Source organism: Phaseolus vulgaris, chromosome 2 (genome assembly GCF_000499845.2).
Source record: "Phaseolus vulgaris cultivar G19833 chromosome 2, P. vulgaris v2.0, whole genome shotgun sequence".
Taxonomy (NCBI): domain Eukaryota; kingdom Viridiplantae; phylum Streptophyta; class Magnoliopsida; order Fabales; family Fabaceae; genus Phaseolus; species Phaseolus vulgaris.
Window position 1 is genome coordinate 47,196,493 of NC_023758.2, and position 24,459 is coordinate 47,220,951.

Genomic DNA, 24,459 nt, shown 5'->3' on the forward strand with positions numbered 1-24,459 from the left:
CATTTTTTTTTACATATTATTATGTAATAAAACGTCATTTAATGTTAATTTTTTATTTATTTTAGTTATATAAAAAATTGAAATATAACTCGAGAAATATTAAAAATCATATAATAATAAATTATTTTTATAAAATTAAAATAAGTAATTACAAATGAAAAACATACTATATTAAAATATAAGAGACATTAATATAATGAAACAAGATTAAATGAGTTACAAATTAACAGAGTAAACATGTAATATTAAGTTAATTAAATAATTTTATAACTTATACATTAACTAAAAAAATTGTATTTTTAAATTAAAAATTCTTCAAAAATAATAATTATAATTACCTTAATAAATATTATCTATAAGGATTTGTTTTTTTAAAAAAAAAATAGAAGTGATACAATTGAAATAAAGTGAGTATTTTAATATTAAAGTAAAAAACTTATAAATTAAAAAGTTTGATATTTTAACTTTATTTCAAAATAATAATAAATTTCTTAATTTTTGTCCTCTAAGTTTTCTCTAAGTTTCTGAACAAACTGATCATACTTTTAAAAACCATATTCAGTTTTTGGTGAAATTTTGAGCAAAGTTATATAATCACAATTTTCATTGGAGTAAATCTCAATTTTGAAATTTTTTTGCATGTTTAGGTAGAATGGTGTTGCATGTAGGGTTTATGGACTTAGGATGGGTCTTGGATTTTTTTTTTAGATATTTAACTTGACTATGAGCTTTGTAGAGTCTGAGGTTTTGGTCGTGTGTTTAACAATTTAAACAGATACGAAAAGTTAGTTTAATTTCAATTAGTATCATAGTTCAAATGATATGGATATGAAAGTAATGTAGTCACTCTCATTTCAAATATTTGCAAGAATTGATATATTTAGTTGATTCTTTTGAATTAAAGAAGGTTATTTGAAGTTTGCATTTGGTTGATGATGACTTAAAGTGATGTTTACCTTTAATATGTATTTAATATTATGTATAAATAATGAAGTCATAACCACCATAAACAAATTTAGATCTATGTTTTATTTTGTAACTTTTATGAATTATGCATACTCATTGGACGGGTTAAATGCTTGCTAAACGAAATTCAATTTATTAAAAAAACTTGAGAGTTTTGGTCGCTAAATAAAAGCTCACAGGAAATTGTTTGTTGGGTGATCTAAACTCTCATTAGACGAGCTATTAAATAAAAACTCTTAGGAGATTGGTTTTTGGGTGAGTCAAACTCTTAAAAAAAAATTGACAGCTCTGGTTGTTGGGTGAGCTAAATCTGGCTGGACAAATTTTCTTAATTGAAACCTCCCAGTGAAGTATTCATTTGATGGACCAGATACTTGTTGGACGAAAATGCTTATTTTAAAATCTAAAGTTTTGTATTTTATATGAATATTTGTTATATGACACAATGAATGATGTATACAATGTTGAGATGTATATGACATGTATTAAATCCAAGATTTGTGTAAATGAAAATATCTTAACTCTATTAGTATATTGAAATTACATCGATAAAAATTATCAGGTGGTAAGAGTTGAAGGATGTCCATACGACATCTCGTTTGAAAAATAATTTATCTTACAAGTCATATGAATTTACCTTGTCATATAATAGAACTTATTTCCTAATTGGTGTAAATGTGTTATAGACGTAAGAAGTAGATTATTTTTATATATATATATATATATATATATAATATTTTTTCTAGAAATAACTATGTGTATATTTATTTTGATTTTTTTTAAGAAAAAATATAAATATATGATAGATAGTAAAAGTGTAAAGAAGGGATGTTTAAACTATATTAATAATTAAAGTTATTTATAAGTTAGTGATTAACTTATTCAGGTTCATAATACTTTTAATGTGTGAGATTTTCAATATTTGTGAGATTAGATGAATATATAGGCACAAATTACAATAAATTAATAAGTATTTTAAGATATTTTTTTGCATTATTGTGTTTTGATTATTCTTATTAATCACCACATTGCTGTCACTCTATTTTATTTTTTTAAACTGACCTTTCTTTCTTATTTGACCTTTGCAAGACGAGGTTGACAAATCAATTTTGTAATGGAAAATAAAGATGTTATAATTGTTAAGGTTTCTCTACTAAGAAAATAACTTAAAGGTTTATATATATGTCAAAATCTCATTCGAATATTTATTTATTTTTCTTAAGCTTTTTGTTTTATCTGTCATTATAATTGATGGGTGAAGTTAATGGACATATATAATTACTTTATTGGATTGTAACATAAGTTTAATAAAGAATATCAAAATAGTTTATTTTATGATTTTTTTAACTTCTAAGTTATTTCAGTTAACTTATAACTTATTTAATTTATTTATTTAATTGTTGATGCAGTTAAATTAAAAAAACCCATAAAATAATAAATAAATTTAATAAATATACATTACATCAACTAATTTAATAAAATGATTTTTCCAAAATAAAAAAAAATACATGTACACTTTAAAAATAAAAATAGAAACACTAAAAAGTTTAATGATTTTTTTTTTAAAAAAAAGACACAAATTTCATTTATATATTAACACTTATATAGTTATATTGTGTTAATATAATTTTATATTTACTTATTAACTAGTTTACAAGGTAGTTTTCGTAAACATATTCAGTTTAATTCTATTGAACAATTAAATAAATTAGTTTATCAGCTTCAAATATATCAACTACCAACTAATTTATTAGCTAAACATTAATTTATTAGTAGAAAAATTATTTGGATTCCTTCATAAGTTAGAAATAACAATAGATAAGTTACTTTTTAAAAAAATTAAATAAGAGTTTTCACCAATTAACTTACACGTAAAAGTTTAACCTATGAAAACGATTATTATTTTTATTTTATTTTTCTATAACCACGTACAGAATTTTCTTCTTCTTAAAACATCCTTTTTAAATAAAAACATTAACCACCATATTTTTTTAATTAAAGAAACTTCTTTACACAAATTGACTCATCAGACATTTAAATCTATTTTAAAGTGTATTATGCTACATCACTTTTAAATGTTAATAATCTTATGTCTTAATTTGAAAACTTTAATACATTTAATAATAACGATTACAAAATAATCCGTTAAAAATATTAAGAATTCAAAATTAAAATATTTTCACAATAACTAGAAAAACTATACAAAATTATACTTGTAAAGTAAAACTATATTTATTTTTTATACACTTGTATATTAATTATGAGTTAATCAATTAATTATAATAGATTTCTGAAAATTGGGCTTGAAGCTCACTCATATTACAACATTTAAAATCTTAAGACATTGTTACATAACAAATTTCACAAATTTAGTCCAAGTCTTTAGAATAAGAGAAATCCACACATGTTAATATAGGATTATTTTATTAAAGTAGTGTACTTTTGCTTGATTATTATCAATATGAGTATTTTTTTTAAAATTATTAAAATTGTGTTATTCTAACACTACTTTGTTTAGAATTCAGTAAAGTTTGATTCATGCATGATTTCAATGTTGATAAATAAGTCATGTGAACCATTCAGGACTTTGTTTAGTCTAATCCTTTTTATTTAATTTTTAGTGAAGTCGTGTTAGAGTTTAATGACTTTAATTGAAGACAATGAAAGTTGAAGTTGTGCAGGATTGACACAACTTCAAATATTTGTATATTACACTAAAGTTGTGTAAGATTCACATGTCTTTAATTATTTCTAAATTGAAGTGAAGTTGTGCACCATTAAAACGATTTTGTCTTTAATAGTTAATTGAAGTGTTTATTTTGTTCACGGTGTATTTTATTTTTTTATGAAATTTTGAGAAAGATTACTTAATTTTTATGTATTTAATTATTTGCAAAAATAGTGTAAATTTTGGAAATCGTGAATAATTAGTAAGTTTGGTATCTTTTAAGTTAATAGTTAAATTAACTTAATATAATTAATTTACATGTTTTAAATGAAAAAAGAAGAGTTAGTATGTGGTATTTCATGTGTAAAAAGGCGACAAAATAAAATAGTTTTAGCAAATAAAGTAGTTAAGTATGTTAAGTTATGTAAATATATTTGAATTTAGTGAGGAGAAAAATGTTACAATTACACACATGTTATTTTTTGTAAGGGAAATTTCCTCTATTATGAATTTCATTCCAATAATAAGAATGTTTTTTCTTTTTGCTTTTTCAGATCAAGTTAAACAAATCAAGAACACATAATCTACTTTTTGTCACTTAAGAAAGAGAAGAAAAATGTTATGAAGTGTAGGATGTTTCTTCATGCACTATAACAAATGTCTTCCTACACCCATCATTTTTTGAGAAGATTGTTTTATCCCTTTTAAAAATGACAAGATATTTTCGGAACATATTTTTCAGAACACATTTATGAATTTCGGATTTACCAATCTCAAAATTAAAAAATGTGTTCTGAAATGACTTTTTGTCTTTCAAATTTCTTATTCCAAAAACATTATTTACTTATGGAATCTCTGTTCGAGAAACATTTTTTTGCTTACGAAACCCCTATCTTAGAATCATCCAAAATTGTAAAGAGTAATTTTAGTATTTCGAAGAATGTAGGAGTATAGGAAGGGTGCAGGAAGAAACACCCTTAAGCTTATTATTTATTAAGTGCACCACCTTACATTCCTTATAAAGAAATGCACGTGTTAGTGTTTTCTAAAGGCTGATTCACGTGCACTAGATCAATTTAAATATGCAGTTATGTGAAATATTATTTTTGTTCAAAATGATTTAAAAGACTTTGTCTTTCGTAAGTAAAATCACAAAGTTTTGGATTCTAGAACTAATATGTTACTTTTAGATTTGGTCATCCGGAAGTTTACTTTGATAGCATAAATGACCTTATGGATGTCAAGACTAATAACCAAACATAAATGAATTCTGAACCTCAATCTTCAATACTATTTACAACAATCAATTTCAGACATAAAAATGAAAAACTGATAACTTACTTTCAAATATAATCATCGAGAAAAAAAAAAAAACTTTTTAGATATATGAATCCAAAGTATATAACACCTAGTTTCAAATTTTTACGTAAGTAAGTAAGTAAACATGAAGCGAACAATCCCTAATTAAAAATGAAGCCAATTTAGATTTTAAATTTTATGTTAGGTGGATCTCTTAAATGATAGTTTGTTAAATGATATGGTTCAGGGAGAAACATCCTTTTCTAGATCTCCCTGCGTTTCTGAATCTTGCCCCGCAGTTGCAGAGATGGATGCGCAGTGTTGGCCTTCTTCTAACGAGGTACGTGTTTATGTATATCCTGATCTGCTCGTCAAATTCGTCGTCATTTTTGCATAGCTTAATTTTATAGCTTCATCGTTTCGTGACATTGCCGTTTCGATATTATTCGCGGTGCTGTGATCTACACTCTGAAGCTGTTTTTTCGCTGAACCATTGTTTACGCATCGGTTAGTTAGCAATTGGTGTATTAAGCTGGAAGTTGATGTTTGCGTTTTCAAATCAATCAATGAAACGATAATTTGTTTTTTTGTACGAAAAAATCGAGAAGTGATCGATAACTGCACATCATTTTTATATTTGCATTGCTTTAGAGTTTTGGATTGTATTCTAATAGTAAAATTGATTAATCGAGGGCAAGGAGTTTCTGGTGAATCCTCCCCACTGTGGCTCGACCTAGGATAGTGTTGAGGATGACTGTATTGTGCTAGCAACTTATTTAGTTCATAATGTGACCATGCTGATATTTGTCGTTGTTGATATTTTTGAGTCATTTGGAAAATCGACGAATGGAATGTTACAATGGAAGTGGAAAGTAGCTGAAAAATATCAAGAGGACCTTCGATCAACTATTACTCTTTCCAATACCATTGCATATTTGCGACTGATCTACATGTAATCTGCAGCTAAATGAAATCAGAGAGAGAATATCCAAAATGGCGAATGTGAATAAAGAGGAGGTTCGAGTTGCGGTATCTCCCTATCGAATATGTCCTTTGGGGGCACACATTGATCATCAGGTATTTAATAATCTTTCTGTTATGTTATTGCAAAGGACACTTGGTGATTGATCTTTAGCAGTGAGTACTAGAACAGTGGTGCTGGGAAGTTAAATTCCACGTGTTCAGTTGCCAGACAATATTCTCACAAATTGCATTTAAATTTGAGTGATTTCTCTTGCAATTTCCTCTGGTGTTTGCAGGGTGGGACCGTTTTAGCTATGGCAATTAATAAGGGAATACTTCTGGGTTTTGCTCCTTCTGCTAATAACCAGGTACATATTGATCTTGTTCTCAATCGATAATCTTAAAAATTTATGAGAAAGCATCTGTAAATTTCCTTTGTTCAATTAGCTTAGCATATGTATGGTTGTAAACCAAAATTAACCTGTCTGACGCTTTTACTTGATATGTGCCCTATGCTCACAGACTTGTTATTCATGATGCTTTCATTTGTCTGATGAATGATCCCTGGGACTTTTATTTTAGGTTGTAATTCATTCTGGACAGTTTCAGGGAGAAATTAAGTTCAGGTCTGTGGTCAGTGATTATAAAGCTTGCTGTTTATTAATTTTTTCATGAGTTATTTTCCATCTCTTAAAAAATTATTTTGGGTGAATGTATGCTAGATGCATTAAATTAGATATTGCTATTTCTCACCGAGTCATTAGGATTACAAGACATACTTCATAATGGTTGATGAAGATGAAATATAACTGGTTACTCTTAGTAATTGACAAATGATGTACAGCTTCAGTATGATATGACCAAAATGATGGTCCTTATATGCTGTAATTGGTATATGATTTCAACTGTCATTCTCTATTTCTTCTTTTGGTTACAAAGGAGGCACGGGCAACTGGGCACGGTAGGGAATAGCCGGCCTGGTGGAGATCAAACCTCCAACATCATCATCACACCCAAATCTTCAAGATTTAGGGCCAGTGTTGAGCTATTGCATACATTTCTACTGTCATTCGGATCTCGGGCTATTCTTGTTTTTATCGCATAGTTTTTTTTTTATCTAGAACATTATATAATTTGCCCAATTTTTGAGATATAAAGTGATCGATATTTGATAGAGTTGATGAGATACAGCAGCCAAAAGACAAGTGTTTGGCCAAAGATTCTTCTGAGCGACATGAACAATGTGACTGGGGGCGTTATGTTAGAGGAGCAGTATATGCACTACAGAGTAGAGGAAACAATCTCTCTAAGGTCAGATATATTGCCAGAGGTTCACCTTTCTGTTCTTCACTTGGCTATTTCCTTATTTCAAAATGTATTCCCACCCATCTTTATTACAATGTTTACAGGGTATCACAGGATACATATGTGGTTCTGAAGGTTTCGACAGTTCAGGCTTAAGCTCTTCAGCTGCAGTAAGTTAGTGATTTCTCCCTATCTACTTTCTCTTCATTTGGTCCTTAAATTTACTAGGATTGTGAACAACCTTGTAATGATGAATGTAATGAAGTTCATCAGAAGAAGAACTAACTAGTTTAGCTTCGTGAGCAAAATTCACTTTCGAGCATGGGTCGGGAACATTGGAATAGAAGAACTGTGAGAGGAGATAAATTTTGGTTGTCAATGTGATCTGCTCTCCTTTGTGTATCCATCCATGTGCACTTTAATTCTCAGTAGTAACAAAATAAATGATCATTATAGAAATTATTAGTATATATATATTTGACTGTAACATATTGATTTTTTATTATAATCCTGGAATTAATAATAATACTTTAATTGCAACTAGATCCCAATATATTATTCCACTCTCCAAATAATGTTAATATCTGTTATTCTGATTCTGTGCTCATTTTTTGTTGTTTTTTAATAAGCTGCTCATTTTGGTTTCTTGTGAAAAGGACCATGATAGATGCCTGTTGGCAACTGATCATGTCTTCTAATTTTCGTTGGGGGATTTCAACTTTTGTTGTTTAACAGGTTGGAGTGGCTTACCTCATGGCTTTGGAATATGCAAATAATTTAGTAATATCTCCAACAGAAAATATTGAATATGATAGGTAAGTCTCTCCAAGTCCTTCGAGACATTCACAGTGCATTTTTCTTGAACCATGGGCAAATGTATGAATCAATGCAGTCAAAGGCATAACATTTTCTTATCTAACTGAAAGCGTTTAATAGGTGTACCCTCATTAGCAGAACCCCTTGTTAAAACCCTCAATACCTCTCAACTTTGACTAGCCCTATATGGATTGAATTTAATTTGTTAGAAAAAGGCAGTATGTTTCTTCAAATCTCAGTTTCTTGCACTCTCGTTACACTCTTCAAATCTCAGTTTCTTGCACTCTCGTTACACCTCTTTGCAAGCTGGTTTCTCACCATGTTGGAAAGTAAAATGCTTCTAAAATGTTACTATCGAACTTGAAAAGTTGCCACCAACGTTTAAAAGGAATTAGATCCTCATCCATTTAGTCATTGTGATTATAGATATGCTACCGAGTCATGTCCTAACTGTATGGTTGTATTAGATCCACCCTCTTAAATGTTACTTTTTTCTCATTTTAGGTTGATTGAGAATGAATATTTGGGTCTGAAAAATGGCATAATGGATCAATCAGCTATATTACTTTCAAGACATGGTTGTTTGATGTGCATGAATTGTAAGGTAATAACTGGATTAATATGTTGTTGTTGTAAGTTCAGAATGTATTTTTATATTTTGAAGGATATCCAATTGTTACAGAATCAGATTTGGTGTCTGGCATGTGTGCCATTTTGTCACTGAAGCTTCTTATTGTGTCCTTATGTATATGCATCTTTTTCACCTTTATGGAGAGAATGGCAATGAAGGGGCATGTGTTTGACAAGCAAGTTTCTTTGACCCTAAAGCATTTATTTTTTGGTAAAAGAACAGGACTTGCTACATGCTGGGGAAATTGAATTTATCAACCAAAAACACTATACTCCAATAGTCACTAACTTGTAGCATAAGTTGCCCTCCTGCAAATATAAGGATTTGCTTGTTCCACAAACTTGTATTAATTGCTAGATCCCATTCATGTAGGCATTTATTTTTTATACGTGCTGAGCTAATATACTTGAAAATTAAAACATATTTTGGTTTGCAGTGCAGCATCCCTTGGATGAGGATGAGCTGGATATGTTTTATATGTAAATACCTGGTTGTTTTGTTGATTTTTTTTTACAGTTGTTTAGCATAAAACTTTTCTAAGATATTTAACTTTTCATATTTAGCTGTTTAGGAAAATAATTTTTTTTTAAAAATTTTAATTTCCTAATCATAGACCACAGTATCTAATTATATCTAATAATATCTAACATATCTCATAATATCTAATTATATCTAACACTTATAAATACATCAGTCATGATGAACAAAGGGGAGAGAAACTTAAATGTTGTGGTCTGAGGTCATTTAAACTTTTGGGCCAGAGTCAGATACGGTAAAGTTTCCTGTGAAGAAATGCATTTTACTTGCACATAACATTGTTGTTACTGTTGTCATTGTCATTCCTCTATTTCATGTGTTAGTTTGCAACATGCAGATCAAGGATTATAAGCTTGTTTACCAACCAAAGGTTTTAGAATACAAGGAGAGTGAGCAAGCGAAAGCAACCAGTATATTGTTGGCACTTTCAGGTCTGAAGCAAGCTTTGACGAATAACCCTGGATATAACAAGCGAGTTGCAGAGTGTCGAGAGGCTGCACAAATTCTTCTTGAGTAAGTTTTTTTCTCTTCTCTCAAAAGTTTATTAATGCCGTCATTCATTATTTTAGTTGTTAACAAATAAGAACTTGTCTTTACTTTACATGCATTGCAAAATATTGAAGACATTTCTAAAATTAGTGTCTTGAGAGCTGTTGCTAAATGTCAGCTTTACCCTTATGAAAAGGTTTCAATAAACTGAATTAGAGGATGGGAGTAGTTAATTACCGAAGTGGATAAATATCTTTTTCTCCTAATATCAATTAGATCTCTCAAATCAATTCAGATATGGTCAAATTTGCATCAGTTTAGTTTATTATAAGATGAGGGAGAGGCCTTGGAATATTAGTAGCTGCCTTGTGACCTGAAATTCAAGGGTATCCTAGAACAGCCTGCCTGTGTGGCAAGGCTGCTTACCCAATGTACTGGGTCACTTTTTTATTAGTTTATTAAAAGATGAACGATGGAAAATTTAATTCCAATAAGAGCTAATAAAACTGTTATAATTACAGAAATAAGGAGTTGGTTATATATGTATTATTAGGCACTTTTTTGATATATTCTCATCATATCTCTGTTATTAGAGAATATCAAATCCCCTCTATTTATTGTATTAATTTCTTTTTCTCAATATAAATAAAACTCATGTGCTGTCTCGTGTCTTAAAAACATGATTTCAACTCAATGTTTCTCTTTTCCCTATGGTATCTGGAGTCGTGTTCAAAACCATGTTGGCCTTGCAGACCCACTGTTTCGCAATATTTTTTTTTGTGAACCCTTTTCCCCAGTTCACTTTCACTGATTGGACACCCTCTCCTTATTTATTTATTTAATTTTCCTCTAGCTTTCCAAAAAAATTTAATGCTCAACTTTGTAATGTTATTAAATCCATTATTCACACCCCACTCAAATCTATTTTCTGTCCCGAGGCATGTGCATCAGTTTGGAGTAAGGCTCGTGTCCTTTATGCCAGTGACACAGTGTGTCTACGACATGTGCCAAGATCTCTGCACTTCTTGCTCCATGGTGTTTTGAAGGTCCTATGTCTGATTATCTTGGGCGGTTTCATGTTGTCTTACATGATTTTAATGAGCTCTTTCCACCATTTGCTGATGTGAAGAAGGAACTTGATAAACTGCAGTACATTTTTTATGACCTTGGGCCTGTATGGCTTGGTACAAGAGTATGTTGCCACCTGTGAAGAGATTTTTAGATCACCAATAAATCTTACAATGACTTTCACATCATTTTTCTGCAGCTGAAAACAGTGCGTTTGCATCACAAAATAATAATTATGGACGTTGTTGCATTGGTAATTCTAAAAATCATCCAAATTGCGAACATTGTTACGGCATTGGCATACAATTGATAAGTGTTGGAAGCTGCATGGGAAGCCCCTTTGTCCACACAATATTGTCCAAACATCTACTGTTGAGTAACTTGTTGCTTCTACATTACTAACTGATCCATATCTAGCAACATTTGAAGACTTTACCAAATGGTGTGCTACACACCAACCCACTAATAACACTGCTTTGGTGACACATTGATAATTCATCTGCTTCTCTCTCTCTCAATCTCCTTCTCTTGGTCCTTGGATTATTAACTTTGGTACAACTGATCACATATCTAGTGACCGTTCTCTTTTCTCCTTCTTTACTATTGTTGCCAATTCGCCTTTTATAATTGCTGGCAATGGTTCACAGACACAAGCTTACAGACATTGGTACTACCTAATCGGTCATTTAAATGTTTCTTTGTGGGATATCATCACTCTACAAGAGGGTATTGACGTTTCTCTTCTGATCTTCATAGGTATCTAGTGCCTGTTAACGTCTTTTTTTGAGTCTGTTTCATATTATACAATTGTTCATTCTAATGACAACATATGTATTCACTTTCCCACTACCATTAATCTTCCTTCATCACCACCAGATAACTATGCCATAATTCAGGATGCTTCTCTTTGCACCAAGATTATACTAACACTCTCTGTCTTGATGCCAAAATGACATCAGTTTGACTTCTCTTTCCCATTGTAACTATTCACCATTATACTCTATCTCAACTTGACATGAAAAATACATTTCTACAAGGTGATCTTAATGGAGAAGTCAACATGGAGCAACCCCCTAGATTTGTTGCTAGGGGGGTCATCTAATATGGTATGTTGCTTATGTAGGTTCCTATATGGCCTCAAGCAATCATCTCATGCATGGTTTGGGCGTTTGCCGAATGTCATCCAACAATTTGGAATGATACAAAGTGATGCTGATTATTCTCTATGTATCTATCTCATTGTATATGTGGATGACATTGTTATCATAGGGAGTGATAAGGAGGATATTGTGCAACTAAAACAATATCTTCCTCCAAAGTTTCAAACAAAAGATCTTGAACACCTGATACATTTCTTTGGTATACAAGTGGCACAATCTAAGGATGGCTTGGTCATATCTCAAAGAAAATATGCTCTTGACATTTTAGAAGAAATAGGGATGATAAATGCTCTTGACATTGACATACCAAAAAATTCAAGTGTCAAACTTGTACCTGAACAAGGAGAATCTTATTCTAATCTTGGGAGATGTAAAGGGTTAGTTAGTAAGTTAAATTACCTCACTATAACTCGTCCTAACATTGCCTTTGCAGTGAGCGTAGTAAGTCATTTTTTAAACTCTCATTGTCAAGATAATTGGGATGCAATCAAACGGATCCTAAAGTATTTTAAGAAAGATCTTGGAGAAGGCCTCATTTATGAAGACAAGGGAAATACTCAAATTGTTAGGTATTCTGACATTGACTTTGTAGGGTCAGCAAGCGATAGATGCTACACTTTAGGGTACCGTGTTCTTGTTTGAGGTAATTTAATATCTTGGAAGAGTAAGAAACAAAAGGTTGTGGCAAGGTCAAGTGCAGAAGCATAATACATGACAATGACAATGACATTAGTCACTTATGAGTTCATATCACTAAAACAACTCCTCAAAGAGCTTAAATTTGTAGAAAGTTTCTAAATGCACCTTGTATGTCACAACCAAGTAGCATTACACATGCCTCTGATATTGTCTTTCATGAAAACCAAACATATTGAAATTAATTGTCATTTTATAAGAGAAAAATTGGAGTTTAGAGACATCACTAAATTTGTCAACTTCTTGAAGAGTTGGCTGACATATTCAGCAAGTTGCAAAGAAGACTAATGATCGATTATATTTGCAACAAGCTAGGTACATACGACCTATATGCTTCATCTTGAGGGGAGTCTTATAATTATATGAATAAGGAGCTGATCCTATATAATCATGAATATTTTGTAATTATAGAAATAAGTAGCTAATCCTATATAGTCAGGAATATATGTATTATATTAAGAACTTTTTTATTTATATATCAAATCTCCTATTTTTATTTTATTGATTCCTTTCAGCTTAGTGTTTCTCTCTTCTCTAGAGTTTATCAAAGACATTAGCAAGATAATAAGGTTAGCTCTTATTGTGATTAATATTTCAAGATATTTGATAAAGAGAAGGAAAATAATTATAAAACGAGCTAAACAAGCGTAGTTTAATATTTTACAAACAAGGTACACCCAAAATACAAATTTGGCTTATTTAAATAAATGAGTTAAGCTTGAGCATAATTTTTATTTTCATGCATGTCAAACTAGAGTTTTAAATTTTGTCCATGTAGTTTTTGCTCACTAGGTGTAGGTTCATACAGTTTCTTATGATTAAGGTTTTGGTCCTTATAAACCGATTTACAAATAGAACTAAAGTGATGTATATGATTTTGGTGAGATAATCGTGGCTCGGGAAGTTTATATTATGTTTATATTCATTTTGCAGAGCATCTGGAGATTACAACACCGAGCCCATCCTATCGAATGGCCAGTATCTCGCCTTCTCACATGTGAACCTAGTTATATCTTTTATTGAATAGCTAACTTATCTTGGTTATTTTTCTTTGCCTTTTCCACTGAGCAGTTGATCCAGAAGTTTACGAGGCTCACAAGGTATAAAGCATTGGCATGTTAAATCGATAAGTATACACCTTTTTCCATATCCTGGTTAATTAGTGATATTATGCACAATTCATATTTAGGGTGATGGTGCAAGTGTTTAACAAATATGAAATGTATAGCTAAATAAACGGGTTTCTTTGTTTCAGGAATATGATTTTGAGAATTGTTTAAGTGTAGAAAAGTAATAAATGAACTTAAAATATTTTACTTTTATGCACTATTATTATATAAAAAAATCAACAGTCTGTGTAATGTTATGCAAAGAAACATAAATTCTGGAAAACCTACTGATGTTGGAAATTGAGATGCACAAACATATAAGCATATTGAATGGGCACACATTACTTTCATGGCAGAAGTGTATCCTGAAATTCTGAACATCTCAACGAACAAAACTGTAGGACACATTTACAGTTATATCTGACAACTGTAAAGCTGTTACATAGAGAGTGTGAGTTTGTTGAGACAGCCAAACAGTGCTGTTATAAATAACTGAAAGGGAAAAAATATTACAAAGAGGAGAAAATATATTTCTTACAGATCTCATGCTTCGAAAATGCAGATAAGTTTATGCATGTTATATCAACATTTGTTAGGAAGTATTGTTGATTTTCTTACTATGCTAGTCAATTAAACTTGTTTACTTGTTCCAGCTTATTTACTGATGTTTAATGCTTCTTTCATATGTTGTATAATTCGAATCCCAGATATGATTTTAGCATAATCAAGGAGTCTTACATTTTCTTTGTCCAGCACAAATTAGAACCAAATCTAGCCAAAAGAGCAGAGCATTATTTCTCGGAGAATATGCGTGTTATGAAAGGTATATTTAGTTGAATTGCTTTGATAAATTTCATCTTGAGGGTCCATGCCCTACTCAATTAACCCTTGTTGCTGTAAGGTAATTTATTTCATTTTTAACTCAGGACTCGAGGCTTGGTCGTTGGGCAAGTTAAAAGATTTTGGAATGCTTATTACAGCTTCTGGTCAGAGTTCCATTCAAAATTATGAATGTGGTATAACCTAAATCCCCAAATTCTTTTTTGGAATGTTTTGAAACTCCATCTTCTTTCTCTTCTAATATGAAACTGATATGAAATACAGGAATCCAAAATCGGGTGGAATACCATATTTCTTATGCAAATTTTTTAACTTTCCAATATTATTTATATAGCCTTAAATAATTATGCAAAAATTAAAATTTGAGCCTGGAAATCACTATAATAACATTTTAACTCTCTTTTCACACTAACATGACAATTTTGCATGTTTCTAAATCAAATCAACGAAATTTTTGTAATCTTTTCCTCTACCACTGTCACAAAATATCTTCTCGTATAGAACTATTTTATAACTTTTCTTTTCCTGTGTGAGCAGACATCCATTTGAACACTCTAATTTTTGCTACCTTTTTCTCTTGTAACTTTAAAACCCAACATTCACTGTACTACCACTATTCTACAACTTCGTGATTCCCCACCATACGCGAGCTCCAGATGATTTTAATAAATTCAAATGTTTTAAACATTTTAACCTAGTTTCCTACATTAAGTTAAAATATTGGATGTTATTGAAACTTTTTACCCCAAGACCTCTTTGAATTGAACTAAACCAAAGTCTTCTTTCTAATGTCATGTATCGAATATGATTTCGCTTTGTTTTTTTATTGCGTGTGTGCTTTAAAAGTAATATTCCTAACAATTGTAAGACATGAAACTCACACGTTGTTTGTTGGAGATAATTTGATGTTAGAATAACTAATGATGATCTTGTCAAATGAAGGTTGTGAACCACTGATTCAGCTGTATGAGATCCTTTTGAGAGCTCCTGGTGTATTGGGAGCACGCTTCAGTGGTGCTGGGTTTAGAGGGTGTTGTCTTGCATTTGTGGAAGCTGATCTTGCAACTGAAGCTGCATCATTTGTGAGGAGAGAATATCTCAAGGCTCAGCCAGAGTTAGCAAGCCAAATAAGCAACGACACAGCAGTTTTAATATGCGAGTCTGCTGAATGTGCACGTGTAATTTAAACTGCATTTTTTTTCCGTTCATTCTTCTATTTCATCATTCTTGTAATACCAATCACAGCTTCAAATCTCGCTGTAGTTCATCAAATATTTTATTCTTTTCACTTATTTCATGATCATGGATTAACTCACGTTACATTTGATTTTATTTGGTTCCTTTTCATGAGAGGATTATTTTACACGGTGCAATGTAGAGTTAATATAATAGATTTCTAATTACTTTATAAATTTTTTTATTTTTTAAATATAGTAATGAATTTTGGAGCTTGATTGTGAGCCAATTTTGAGATTGACTCAAGAAGTTAAATTTGTTTCATTAGATCCACTCACGTAAAAACTATAAGACCTAACTATATTAGAAGACAAAATCGTCATATACATAGTGAAATTCATGTGAAAAATTGAATTTCACAAAGAAAATGACTTTTTTCAAAAGTTTTATTGATTGTTAAACTAATAAGGTTGAAAGATTCATGTAAGTCCACACAGTAAAAAAAACTAAAGATACCGTGAATAAGTTTGAACTAATAATATTGAGTGAGATAAAGTTTAAAATATTAAGATTAAACATGCGTTGAATAAGTGTTAATTGAGATTGAACTGCAAATATTCTAATTTAGGTTAAATATTTAATTTAATTAGAAGTGAATGTGTGAAGATTTGATTAAGAGAATTTAAAATGATTTGAGAAGTGAGGTTGTTTAAAATAATGAATATATAAAGTAAATTAGTGGAGAAAATTTATTCAAGTTTCTGAATGATCTAAATAATTTTTAATTTTTTAAAAATGTAAAATATACTTTTGTCTTTGAAAATGCTTGAAAAATAAATATAATATATTTGTTTTTAAATTTTAGTTAATTGAAATTTTGTACATTATTTATTATATCATTAAATAATTATTTTTGAAAAAAATAGAATTTATTTAATCTTGTCATAACATGAAAATTTGTCACAAAATTATATTTTTCTATTAAAAAGTATTTTAATATTCAAATTGTAAAAAATTGTGGAAGATTTCGAAAATGCATTAAAATAAATATTAAAAGTTATCGTACTAAAAAAGCAAACACTTTAATGTAAATGCACGTACTATTAGATGGATTTCTTGACACGTGTAAGCTTCATTAAATATATGTGTAAAAGATACACATAATTTAAACGTTTTACTTTGGTGAGCATGAGTAGTTGAGAAAAGGACAAAATATAGCACTCTCACTTCAAAGCAAAGGAAGTCATGTGGGCCTATTTACTTTCTTTTCTCATTCTGTAATTCATTTTCTACAGTTTCTTCCTGCACCCCTACATTTTTCTTTCTCCACCCCACAATGTTATGCAAAGATCAAACTGTCCCTATTATTTTTAAAAACCCTAAAATGCACTTTAACTGTATTTATTTTTTTGCATTATGGATTATGGAATCCATAAAAAATTTGGATTGATACTTCTGGTAAAATTTCGGATCCACCAATCCGTAATGCAAAATATGCAATTCACATTCACATTCATCATTCAAAAAAAGCATTCCGGATCTACCAATCCGTAACAAAAATAAAAATATGTATTCCAGATTTAGAAATCCATAATTAAAAAAAAACATTCCAGATCCACAAATTTGTAACAGAATTAGGCTTTTGGATTCAGTAATCCAGAAATCAATCATTTATGCCAAAATTGCTTCCAGAACATCCCCTCATCCAAAAAAAAAAAAATATTCAGTTCCAGATTGATGAATCCGTAGCATACTCTCATATCCCTATTTTTAGTAACCACGGTAAGACCAGTTTTGGAATTTAGAAAATTGTGGGAATGGAGGAAGAAAAATGCTTCATTTTCCCTATTTTCTCAACTAAACATTTCAAATTGTGTTTTCAATTATTTGCTCACAGACACTCAATTTAATTTTTTTAAAATAGACTATGTATAAAGAATCTGTGCATTGTCATAAGGTGATTGATATTTTAAACCAATAGCACATAAATATTAAATTCTATTTTTTGTGGTTATATCAGCATAAAACTATTTAATGCAGAATCTCTCATGTTACGTTACATCGATTAGAGTTTCTTCAGTTTTAACTATTACCAAACTCCAACTAACTCAAGTTTTAAAACTAATTTTAACCTTTTTAAAAAATTAATCCTATATATGAAAGAAAAATTCTTATATACTATAATTGTCCTAAAAGAAAGACGGGGATTTAAAAGCAAAAGCAATTAAGTGATGTGATTTTATGAATTTTATTAAAAAATTAAATATATTTTCAACCCATTGCACTATTGTAAACACTTTCACTATATTTGAAATGTCGTAATATAATGCAATAACAAATATTTTATGTATTTTTAAATTTTAAATTTTTTTAAGATTAATTTTCTAGTCTACTTTTGCATGACCTATTTTTAATTAGAATATCCTTAATTTTATGGTTCAGGAACAATAAATTTTATAAATTGTGTTTTATGAAAATTGTAAAAATTAAAAGGATTCTGATAGATTAACAGCAATATATAGTAAAACCATACACCTAATATACTAATAAATTAATATTTTAATAATATTTATTTTATTTTTAATTTATAATATTATTATAAGGAGATGTGAAGTGTGTGTTTTACTATTTACAATGGTAAAGAAAAGTTTTCCAAATATTATTATCCACTATCTATAAAGTTCGGACACTTCTCTTAAATGTCATATCTATGTTCGATACCTGTATACATAAATCTTTATTGTCAATTTATATAATTTATAATTTTATAATATATAGATTCGTGTTTCTATGTGTTTCATTTTAAATATTGTACGTATCTCTATATCCGTGTTGTATCTCTGTATTTGTGTTGTATCCGTGTCCGTGTAACCTAGATAACCCACAACACGTGGTGTTTTCTTGATTATTCCGCGTCTTCTGAAGGAGTGCACCAACCAAGACAACAACGAACCAATTTCCTTAATCTCTGTCGTTGTCGCTTCCAACCTGCAAATGCTAGTCAATGTTCTCCATCTTTTCTATCCTTAATTGGATCTCACTCAACCTTCATTCTCTTCTACCTTAACCATTTTCTCCTCTCTTTCTCTTCCAAAATTCCATAACAGAAACAGAAAAAATACTTGAAAGAACTACATCCAACATGGCTTCCAATCCCTTCTCTGCATTGACTTCAACAAAGCCCACACCGCTCCCAACCCAAGACCAAGACGACCATGATTCACCTTCATCAAAAGCTCTTCTCTCTTTCAGCACAGATTCTTCCCACTCTTCTTCTCCATCTTCATCTTCATCTTCCTCTTCCTCTAAAGCCCTCTTCATCACTCTAATCATCACCACTTGCATTGCCTTATCAACATCCTTCGCCTTCGCCTTTCTCTACTTCTCTTCAAAGCCACCAACCTCTTCCACCATTCACACTCCTTCTCTCCTCGCTCGCCCTCTCTCCAAACTCAAGCGCCCCGTTGTCCTCTTAGTCTCCTCAGATGGGTTTCGATTCGGTTACCAATTCAAAGCCCCCACACCCCACATTTCTCGTTTGATCGCTAACGGAACCGAAGCAGAAGCCGGCTTGATTCCGGTTTTCCCCTCTCTCACTTTCCCCAACCATTACTCCATCGCCACTGGCCTCTACCCTGCTTACCATGGCATAATCAATAACCACTTCACCGATCCACTTTCTGGGGAAGCGTTTTACATGGGAAGCCATGACCCCAAGTGGTGGCTTGGGGAACCCTTGTGGGAAACTGTGGTCAACAATGGATTAAAGGCTGCAACTTATTTCTGGCCTGGTTCCGAGGTAAAAAAGGGTCTTTGGACTTGCCCTTTGAATTATTGTAGCCAGTATAATGCTTCTGTTTCGTTTGAGGAAAGGGTTGATACGGTTTTGGGGTATTTTGATTTGCCTAGTGATCAGATTCCTGATTTCATGACGCTTTATTTTGAGGACCCGGATCATCAGGGTCATAAGGTTGGTGCTGATGATCCTGAGATCACTGAGGCTGTTGCCAGGATTGATAGCATGATGGGGAGGTTGATTAGGGGTTTGGAGCAAAGAGGGGTTTTTGAGGATGTTAGTGTTATTATGGTTGGTGATCATGGAATGGTTGGTACATGTGATAAGAAATTGATTTTCCTTGATGATTTGGCTCCTTGGATTGATGTTCAGAAAGATTGGGTTGTGACACATACTCCTGTGCTTGCAATTCGTCCTCCTTCTGGTCATGATGCATCAGATGTTGTTGCTAAAATGAATGAAGGGTTGAGCTCGGGGAAAGTTGATAATGGGAAGTTCTTGAAGGTGTATTTGAAGGAGAATCTGCCTAGTCGGCTTCATTATGCAGCGAGTGATCGGATTGCACCGATAATTGGGTTGATCGAGGAAGGTTTCAAGGTTGAGCAGAAGAGAACGAAGCGGCAAGAGTGTGGTGGTTCTCATGGTTATGACAATGCGGTTTTCTCCATGAGGACCATTTTCATTGGACATGGTCCTCAGTTTGCTAGAGGGAAGAAGATACCATCGTTTGAGAATGTTGAGATTTATAATTTGGTTACTTCTATTCTAAAGATAAAGGGCACGGCTAATAATGGATCTGCCCTGTTTGCAGAGTCTGTTCTTCTATCGGCTGCATAAGACTAATGGAGTTTATCTTGGTGAAACACTAAGTGAGTAAAATACTTTATCGCTAAGCTGCATGAAAGATAATGCTTGCTCAGATCAGAAATATGAACATACTCAAAAGACTGAAATTGTTCTATTTGTAATAAGGTAGTTCCAGCTATTTGGTTCTAAATTGTTATGATGCACAGGTAGAGGGAAAGCTTAGCTTTAACAATGAATTATTTTTGAGTCTGAAAGTAAGTATACTTGAAATAGGGTGAGATCCCCATTTGGATCTCTAATCACAGATTGCCTATAAAGAAGGATCCATGATTTCAGCACTGAACTGTTTCCATCTTTCAATTGTTTTAGTTTCTCGGTTCTTATATTTGCTGGTTCATCTTCTTTACTCATTACTTCATTTTGCATATCACTGTCATTGTTCTTCATTTTGTCTGCATAAGTTCAAATTTTTGCAATAGGCAGAGCTCTGATAGCTAAATATAGAATGTGCAATAGCTACACTAACCTGCGAGACAATTTTTCTTTATTCATTTGAAGTATTATAGAATCCTACTCTGTTTCAATCAAACTTCTTAGCTTTTGGATCCGTAGACCACCTAGTAGAAAATGAGAGAACAATTCAATTGGGCAGTATATGGCTTCAGTTTACTCATTATCAAAATCCTTGTGACTGTGCATGTAGAGATGTAATGTTTTGGCTCAAAAAAATGGTAGTTTGGTGAAGAACACAACATTTAGTAACTAGATTTTATCTGGTAGTGTTAAGATTAGATGATCATTTATTGGCTAGATTGTATATCTCGTGTAAACTCAGAAATTTTTATCTTTAACTATTTTTAACGGTTTTCTATTATCCTAATTCAACATACAGGGTTGTGTTAAACTCTATGAAGTATGTTGAAAAAGGGGTTCACTATATATAGAATTTTTGTAATTCAATTTCATTTCTTTCTCTTGTCAGTGTGTGTTTTCTATGTTGTTCAAACCCCAACAATTGGTTAGTTATCAAAATTGACAATATTGTTGGATTTCCTTTCCAAGAGACATTTTATATACATATTTAAGTTATTGAATCGATTTTATAAAATTGTTAGAGTTAAAGTTTATTTCTTAACAATCATATATATAAATATATAAACAAGTGTAAATATTATTTTATGAACCGATTTTATGACATTTAATAGATATTAAAGCACTTTATATTATATAAGTGGGTACAAACCTCACTTCATAAATCAGTTTTATAAGATTGAGTTATATTTAAAATCTACTTCTTAATATGGTATCAAAGTCATTTTTTAGTTTATCCTAGCGAGTATTTGTTGGGTTTATCAGACCATTATCGGATCACCCATAATATGTTGGTATGTTGGAAATCTCACGTCTCATAAGCCGGTTTTATAAGATTTAGTTAGTTTAAAGTCTACTTTATTAAAAAGTCCGTTTCTTATATTGTGTATATTGAATTAATACCTAATAAATAAAGCTTTAACTTCATTCCTTATGGGCAAAGTTGAACTTTAATGCAGGGAACATAGTATAAGAAAGCAACTTCCTTATAGATAGTTCCCCAATTGCCATTCAAGCTTATACAATGTGAAGGTGCTTGTTTTTGTTCATATTGTAATTGGTTGTGTTTGGGTAGTTGAAGATGGTATTCACTAATAGTAACATTTTAGCTGTGATAATAGTTCTTCTATAAATAATCAACGTATAAAATCTGGTTGGAAAATGGATGTGCAAATAAGTTTATCCAGTCAAAGACTCTAAATATTATGGACTGCATTTTTTATTTTAACCTATTTTTCTGCTGCTTTTTTTAGAGGAAAACTTGTATATTATTAAAAAAAAAAACACTTGCTTGCATGATGTGCTAAAATGTGAAAGAAAATGCAATACTTTTGAAGAGGTGTCAAATCCTTATAGCAATATAACATGAAAGTTCTCTCCCATGTGAATACTCTCTTCTGCAAACACTTTCTGTGCTTGATCATACCCCATGTTTACACAAACAAATGTATAAAACATGACATGTTTTTTTTTATGAGCAATTTAACTCTGAGACCAGACTTCAGATAAAAAATATATGTTATTTTGACTATTCTTATTTTGTATCTAATGTTTTGACAACTTTATTATAATAATCATAAAATTCAATATTATTTTACTATAATGAGAATTTTTTTTGTCAACATATTATTATTCAAAAAGGAAAAGTGAGTCATATTAAACACTTTCTAAAAACTATTCCATCAAAAGTGTAAAAAAGAAATTAAAAAGAAACAAGTTATATAATAAATAATGCATGAATTATTTTTATGGTTTGTTTCTATAAGATTTAACTAGTTATTTTAAGTATTGAGTACACATTGTGTTAGGATTGTATAAAGGAAAAGTGTACTAAATTTGTTTTGTTTTTGAAGTGTGAATTATTTAAATCTTAATTTTCAATTATGATCTTTGACATGTTTTCATTATGTACATGAAGGATTTTACACGTGATGTTACATTATGGTGTCGTCGTTCATAGGTTAAATATTCTGTTTTTATATGTTTAATAGTATTATTTTAATAGACTTAAAATCGAAATACTCCTTATTTAAAAATTATTTACAATGTTGTTGATAATAAGGGTGTCTTTTGCTGAATAGGAGTATTTTGTAAGCAAAATGTATTTTTGAAATATAAAATTTGAAAGACAAAATTTATTCCAAAATATCTTTTCAAAACATATTTTTTAACTTCCATAATGATAAATTCTGAAAATATTATAGAAAGATTAATCTGAAAGTCATTTTAAAATTGATAAAATAATCTTTTTTAAAAATAGGCGGTGCACAGACAAATTTGTTGGGGGTGCAGAAAGAAACACCCTGATAATGATCCAAGTATCCCACTTATTGTCTTCAAAGCTTGTGGCATTCCTAGCCTTCAAAAGTGTCCAATGCATGGCTGCAAAGAATGTTCAATATTTTTAGGGAAGTTTTAGTTTTCACAATTAGGATTTGTGCTGAAAAAAATTTATTAACAAATGAATTTTAAGTTTAATTTAATTTTATAAAATTAGTTTATAAAGATGAGATTTGCATTAACTTATAATTTTTATCATTAGTCGGTGAGAGATCTCGAATACACACTTTTCACACCAAAATCTGTCAACTCGTGTGTAAAATTATATATTTAATTCGATAATGATTCGATGACAGATGACCTTATAAGTCAATTTCATAATTTGACTTATACTTAAAGTTCATTTCTTAATAAGATGATGTAAATTCAAATTAATTTTTAACAATAAAACAAATATATATATATATATATATAAAATTAACTGGTAACTATTAAAATAAAAGATAAAATTATATTGATAATAATTATAAAAAATAAAGATTATATTTGCTTTATTTCACCACATAAAGGACAAACTCAGTAATGACATTAATTTTGGGATGAATTGATTGTCTGCTATATGAAAGATGAAATTAGGTACCAAATTAAAAGTACTTGTCTATTATGAACATGTGAACCACGTGTTTATTAGAATCAAAATCAAGTTACAGGTGCTGTCTTTTAATATATTGGTCTTGCCCAGTTAATTTTTTTGAGTGCTGATTCCACAATTTGCACCACCAAATTAGGACATTGGGCTAATCATTGTGTTGGTCCATGATGCACTCATACAGAAAATCTCTGTTCCACATAGATGAATTCATGAAGTAGGGAATAAAATATAATAATAAATCTATTTTATTTAATAAAATATATAATTTTACACATTAATTATTAAAATAGGTCAAATTTTAAAAATTTAATGAATAAATTATGTCAAAGTAGAAAAAAAAAGTCGTGTCACAAAAACTTTAGTTAATCATAATTCAACTGAATTTACATCCTTTGACAAAACTTAACCATTGACAATTAACTTTGTTAAATTTCATATTTGTTAAAGAATCCTAACAAATTTCTCTTCCTTATTCTCCTACTTTCCTTAGAACACTGATTTCAGGTTTCTTCTTACTTCCCTTGTCCTATTACCATTATGCAATACATTGTTCTTCTAAACTCCAATCATTTTGTTTTCTTATCCCTGAAGCTATCTTATGGAGAACCTA

General features: G+C 30.5%; 2 protein-coding genes across 3 annotated transcripts; both read left to right on the forward strand.

Annotated features, from left to right (window-relative positions):
- Positions 1-5,101: 5,101 nt before the first annotated feature.
- Positions 5,102-15,910, forward strand: LOC137812783 (galacturonokinase). 2 transcript variants are annotated; one of them, XM_068614981.1, is made up of 14 exons: positions 5,102-5,273; positions 5,897-6,010; positions 6,193-6,264; positions 6,479-6,522; positions 7,072-7,207; positions 7,306-7,371; positions 7,937-8,016; positions 8,522-8,621; positions 9,523-9,698; positions 13,532-13,572; positions 13,670-13,698; positions 14,461-14,530; positions 14,634-14,723; positions 15,490-15,910. In XM_068614981.1, the coding sequence occupies exons 1-14, from the start codon at positions 5,172-5,174 to the stop codon at positions 15,732-15,734; spliced, it is 1,365 nt and encodes a 454-aa protein (XP_068471082.1). In that variant the 5' UTR covers positions 5,102-5,171; the 3' UTR covers positions 15,735-15,910. The 2 variants fall into 2 exon arrangements, with proteins under 2 accessions (XP_068471082.1, XP_068471083.1); XM_068614982.1 differs by lacking the exon at positions 6,479-6,522 and having other exon boundaries at positions 5,193-5,273.
- Positions 15,911-18,632: 2,722 nt separating this feature from the next.
- On the forward strand, positions 18,633-20,664 carry LOC137812784 (uncharacterized). The gene has a single exon (XM_068614983.1). The coding sequence runs from the start codon at positions 18,866-18,868 to the stop codon at positions 20,354-20,356; it is 1,491 nt and encodes a 496-aa protein (XP_068471084.1). The 5' UTR covers positions 18,633-18,865; the 3' UTR covers positions 20,357-20,664.
- Positions 20,665-24,459: the final 3,795 nt, after the last annotated feature.